This window comes from Sceloporus occidentalis, unplaced genomic scaffold, assembly GCF_023333645.1.
Source record: "Sceloporus occidentalis isolate IW3139 unplaced genomic scaffold, rSceOcc1.0.p SCAF_74, whole genome shotgun sequence".
Taxonomy (NCBI): domain Eukaryota; kingdom Metazoa; phylum Chordata; class Lepidosauria; order Squamata; family Phrynosomatidae; genus Sceloporus; species Sceloporus occidentalis.
Genome location: NW_028317054.1, coordinates 2420025 through 2426024, shown reverse-complemented (window position 1 = coordinate 2426024; position 6000 = coordinate 2420025). Strand labels below are relative to the sequence as shown.

Here is a 6000-nt window from a genome sequence, read left to right as displayed (position 1 = left end):
CACTGGCATATTTTCCATACTGTGTGTGTGTGAGTGTACATGTGTTACTAAGCTTAGAGTGTAACCTAATCTTAGACATTGTATGACAATCCCAACATGCTTAGTGACAAATTCTGATGGATGATGGGACATGTACTGTATCATCATATGTTTGACTGTTTAAAAGACGGATTCAAATCAATTTACAAACATTTGAAGCATGTTTTATAGCTTAGCGCTTTTTTCGTTCATTTGTGTTACTGGTTAAAAAGTGTCCATTTGAATACACTCCAAAAAAAAGTGAATCGTGTGTTACATGCACTTAGCAAGCTGTTATTGTCTGTTCTTTCAAAGAGCCAGCATCATGCATTTTACAAAGTATATGGCAGCTGCAAACTTAAGAGAGGCTTACTGTATATCTATGGATCAAGCAATTGTCTCACTGAATAAATGCAGAAAACTACTTATGTAAATACAAAAGTCCAAATATTTCTGATTTAAAAATCAGGATTATGGCCGAAAAAACAACGAGATCTGAATGTGTTTTTGCTTAAAAAATACACAACACGAAAAAAATAAAATAATAATATAGGAATCATGTTCTATTATCGGTAAACAAGTTCTAATATTTAAACTAGGTTAAATCAATTATTGTAATGAAGTACAGCAAACCAGAATTATGTGAATATGTGATTGTTCAGACTTTAAATCCATTCTAAAATTGCTTTTTAGTATCCGACAGAAAGAAAGCTTGCTTTGGCTGTTTCACACGATAAGTAATATAGACAGCTGGATTGAAAAGTAAAAATGAGATAATACCCCCATGCTAAGTGATCTTTCAGGAAACAACTTTAAGTTAAAGGTCCTTAGTGTACACTTATTAGAATAAATACACCAAGCTTTTCCTAAGGGTCTGAATTTACTAAGCGCTTAGATGAAACAACCCGGGAAAGCTGTCAGTATCATTCCGCAGTTACCCGTCCACCTCAATTATAATCATCAAACCTGAGAAAGGTTCAAAATCAGATGACCCTGAGACTCTTCTAAATATGAAAACTTTTAATAGTTCATTCCAAATATTATATTTTAGTGTCTCATTAATACAGACACCTAGTATTTATAATAAGGGGGACTATGAAAACCATTAGTTATCAAGAAGTGAAGATATTCTATGATTATGCCCATTTACCCTGAGTTTGGTTTAAAAAACCCCTGACAATTCCAGACAGACCAATCCATCGAACTTAGAGATCACCTTACCCATTTCGAAGCAATCTGTATTAAGACACAGCATTTCAGCTGGGGGTAAAAAACACTCCTTCTTGGGTCAACACATTACTGAGAGACAGCTCCTCCTCAGGAATCGAATCCACCGCTGACAATAATCTATAATACTCATCCTCCCCGTCTAGTACTTTGACCTGGCTGAAAGAAACGTAAAGACAACACATTAACATCCGGTAGATCCGACTTCCCATAGTTGTCGCGACTTGCAAACCAGTCTTTATAGATGGGAGAGGACCAGGGCACTCGCGTACCTAAAGGCATTTTGATTAGTGACTCCATATAAGTGACAAGGAGGCATTGACAATTTTATCCTACCCCAACTTTAATAAAACCAAGCTTTTATTAAATCAAGCTTTAATTTTTTGCCATACTTTGGATAGCCTCTAGATTTAAATGTACGACACAATTTGAATAAGTGAGATTTCTCGTTTTTCAAACTTCACCAATTCTGATTTAACGTAATAATAAAGCGTTAGCTATAATTAGTTTGGAGTGGCCAAAAAATAGTAATGTTTGGAATTGTTTAGGGCTTAAAAATCTGTCCTTCCTCTATTTAGACCTAAAATATTTAAAAACAACTAAACATTCTTGCTGAACCTTGTACCTACAAACTATAACTTTACTAAATAAGATATCATTATTTGAAACCTATTTGGATGATGTCCCAGGTGCATCAAGTTAAATGAAAAAATAAATTAAGAATGTCTCTCCCTAAATACATTTTTTAAATACTAAAATACTTTATTAACAATTATCGTTTATAGAGATATGCACATCTGTGATGTCTGTTGAACAGACTTCCTCTCTTAATGTCTGCATATCCACTTTTTACCTGTTTTCTATAATGCCTGTAGAGCAGCTATGTTTCTGTTTATTTAACTATGCAGTTAACTATTCTTCTTGTATGAAAATGCCTACACAGGGCTTGTATTAAACATAATCTTTTTTTTTGTTTAAAATCATGATAGATATTTACCCAAGTTTTCTCGGCTTCCTCTTGCTCCCTTGATATTCTAGAGTTCCCTGCGGAAGGACCAAGAACACACTTTCAGAAGCTAAGCAGGGAGTTGTTAATTTTTAATTCAAAGTGATTTTGTGTTGAATGCAAGCAGATGCTGATAATATCACAAGTCAAAGCATAATTTTTTTGATCAAAGGGTTCAAGCGAGCTTGATGAAGCATGCATGTTGCTCTTCTTTGATAAACCACATCAATTATTCACCGTGAAAGAAGACATCCTGATATGAAAGGAGCTGATAAAGGGAATAGGCACATGTTCAACCATTGCTATGTTAAGTGAGGGGATGGAGAAAAGGAATTGAGAGGTTAAGAAAAAGACAGCCATTTGGATAATCCCTTAAATGAAAATAAGACATGTAGACAATATAAGACAATATAGCCACATTGGTCCAAGAAGAGTCTTGAGTTGAGGTTGACACTTTGTAATAGGCAAACATAGGAAACAATTTAAAGTCACGTAAGTTTCTGGAGACATCAGCGGTATCATCTTCAGATGTTATCAATTACATTCCATCTGAAGAAAAGACTTCTTCTTCTTCAGAGTTATGTAACCTTAGAGGAAACACTTACTATTAGATATTTATGAGCAGAGACAATACATAGAGAATAGTATATTATATGTATGTACATGTGTTAGTGGGGCTAAATTGTTGTAATGTAATCTAATCTGAACCTCAGTAAGCACTGGGGCTATTACAACCGGATTTCTAAACATTCAACTGGTCTGTAAAGAGAGTAAGCTTGTAGAGAAGCCATGCTTTCGGTAACAGCACTTTAAAATGTAATTTTACTCTTAAGAAATAAAGTATTAAAAGTAAGGTTTGCACAATTGTTCCTTTAAGGGGTTAAGAGGAATCCCCTTTTCAGTGACGATCAGACAGCCCTTTATGGAAACAGTCAGCTCCTATACAGCAGGAGACTGGACTGGAGCGGAGAAGATGCCCAGAAGCATCGGTAGGTAAATCAAGGAAGAGATTTCTGTTAATCTCTTAACTTTCATTATAAGTAATGTTTGCTTTTTTAATCATCATTAAAAAAAAGATTAGCCCCACTTTAAACATCTTTCCACCACCATAGGTGATACTGAGACTATTCTTGGAAATTGTTCTACATTCTGCAAGATTGCAGAACTTTTAATCAGATCCTTGATTGTGAAACAAAAGTAAGGTGGTTGATAATGTCTGTAGAACATACATTAATCTGATTGTAATAGAAGCTGTCCTCTGGGCTGTTTAGAGTTTTCGGTTGTTGGCAACGTCTTCGGGTTGTCCTTAGTTTCTTCTCAAGATACTTCTCGGAACCTGCCATGAAGATAATATTCTCCCCTTTTATATCAGTCTGCAGGAAAAGTCTAACTTTAAATGCATCTGAATATTACAACACTCTGTAAATTACAATATTCCTGTGCAATTAATACATACTATTCACATTGGAGGAGCCACAATGGAATTACTACATATTTTCCATAAAACAAAGCCAGAATTCAGGGCATGCCCAGCCAATACTATTCAAAAACACCTATCTAAGGCATGGACATTGGCGATTCTGTCACACTATATGGCCAGATATTGCTTAGTTCTCCACTACGTCAAAGTACCCCAGGTTTGCTGAGTCCCATCTAATTTTACATGGCTATAGTGTTATCAAGGTTCTGACCAAACCTTGAGGTTGAGCAGCCCCTCCAGCCACACAGGTGCCTCATTAATGGTGTCCAGAGAAGGTTGTAAATTGCTTAAAAGTCTCATTGGGTTAAAGTGCAGTGCAGTCACACTGATTCAATTTTGATGCCTTTGATAGGTGCTTTTTTAATAGTATTTGCTGGGAACGTGCTGAATTCTTGCTTTGTTGTCTCCTTATTGGTCATTATTCTTCTAGCAGCAGCTCAGGAATCTGGGTGTGTTTGCCTTTTGTACATATTTTACATGCAGATTCGTACACTTGCGCAAAGCAATAAGAATAATTGATTAGTGTTCGAGGTCATTCTAGGCCACATATTGTACATAATGAACTGTTTGACATTGTATGGTCAGGAAAGATTGTGATGACCCTAAACGAAGACACAATAGCAGTTATTAAAGGAGCATAATTCATTCTAGTGTCAGAGTTGCAGAACTCTATTGAAGGCATTGTGCAAGTGGTACACTGAACGTATGACACAATCAAAACTTTGTATATTATGAATACCCAAAAGTCAGTTATGTTGTCTGGTTATTTTTAAGTAGGAAACTACGTGTCCAAGCTTCCCATCATTGCCTTTCGCTCACAAAGCTTCTCACCAGTTTGACAAGTGAGAGCTTGGTGTGAGTGTATTCTCAATCTCAGCTTCCAGCTGTACTTGCAAAAATTTCAATATGGCAGCTTCTGCCAGCCGCAATGATGTCATCAAATTGCAGTAATTTGCAATTGCTTTATGATTACCTGCCATCAAATAACTTATTTCAATAAATATTCAGATTTAAAAGGGGTAGTTCTGGTACCTTGTTAAGTCTTCTTAAGGGAGTAGATTAAAGTAGTAAAAAATACGGACCATTCCTCATCATAATTATAGAATGCCCAACTATTAAACCACGTAACTGTCTTTTGCGCACATAAATCCTCTACAATTAAGACAAGTTTCTATTTGCCTAATGAGATTGGGGATTACAAAGCAGATGTGATATTACATTTGAGCATCTGGACATCCTAAACAGCTGCTCTGCCGTGTAAAACCAGACGCTGATCTTAGATGAGGAGCTCATCCAAAAGCTAGGAGCTGGAACTGGGGTGGATCGATACATTTGTCCGAATGTAGTTAAATGGGTTGACATATGCTTTGCCATTCTAAAATGTTATAAAAACCACTTCTACTTATATTCAGAAACTGTTTTAAATGAAGATAACATACAATGCAGAATTATTTAACATGAAAGTGACTATAAGAAGCACTTCTAATCTGATTATTACCCAATTAAAAAGATAAGATGAATAGTTACAAAAAAGTGATATAGGTTGTGGGATCTCAGTGTGCTTATTTCGACCAAAGCACTTTTTGAATCTTAAATGTGATGTTTAACTTGCTATTTAAAATAGATAGCCTTTATTACCATAGTAAGATAGTAGGTGTTTGGGGTGCTTAATGGGGGATTGGCACAGATTTTAGCTTAACTAAATTCATATAATAGGACTACCTATAACTATAACAGGGAACTTGCCAGTTTAAGCCACCCAGAGCCCCCACTATTCTGGAGGAATGATTTCATCTCGTATGTTAAACATTAGCAGATATGTATTTTTGAGTTTCCACATCAACAACCAGTCGGTGGCTGCATTTGTGTTACTTGGCAATTTAGTGTTCCCGGGAAAAAAAAATTGAATGGTTTTCATTAGTAAGTATTATTTCTGGAGTTGGAGCATTCACCGGTGCTATAAGGGGCAGGAGATGTGTTCAGCCCCTCTGTTTATGCCAAGTGGTCTAATGTCCGCCCCCCCCCTCCAATGGAATATGAAAGTGGTGCAAGAATCAGCTCTGGAGCTGCAGCTTCTTCTGAAGGTAAATGCTTTGGGTTGTCTTCCAGGCTGGTTAAATAACTATATTAAAGTACATACAAAGTACTTAAATACATGTTCCTCATTGATGGGGCTGCATGGGACACTAAATTCATATAATAGTCTACCCCTAAATCTAAATCTATGTAGTTTAACGTTGAGTTTTGCATTGCTAAAAAGGTTTACTGT

The 6000-nt window shown here is 36.0% G+C and overlaps 1 protein-coding gene across 1 annotated transcript in view; it reads right to left on the bottom strand.

The window, feature by feature from the left end:
• Nucleotides 1-1274: 1274 nt before the first annotated feature.
• Nucleotides 1275-6000, bottom strand: part of LOC149285945 (myosin-IIIb-like) — a 93843-nt gene continuing 89117 nt past the window's right edge. The window contains exons 31-33 of the mRNA XM_089494666.1: nucleotides 3481-3653; nucleotides 2243-2289; nucleotides 1275-1404 (exon numbers count right to left, since the gene is read on the bottom strand). Coding sequence (XP_089350792.1) covers nucleotides 1275-1404; nucleotides 2243-2289; nucleotides 3481-3653 — 350 coding nt within the window. The remainder of the gene's footprint in view (nucleotides 1405-2242; nucleotides 2290-3480; nucleotides 3654-6000) is intronic.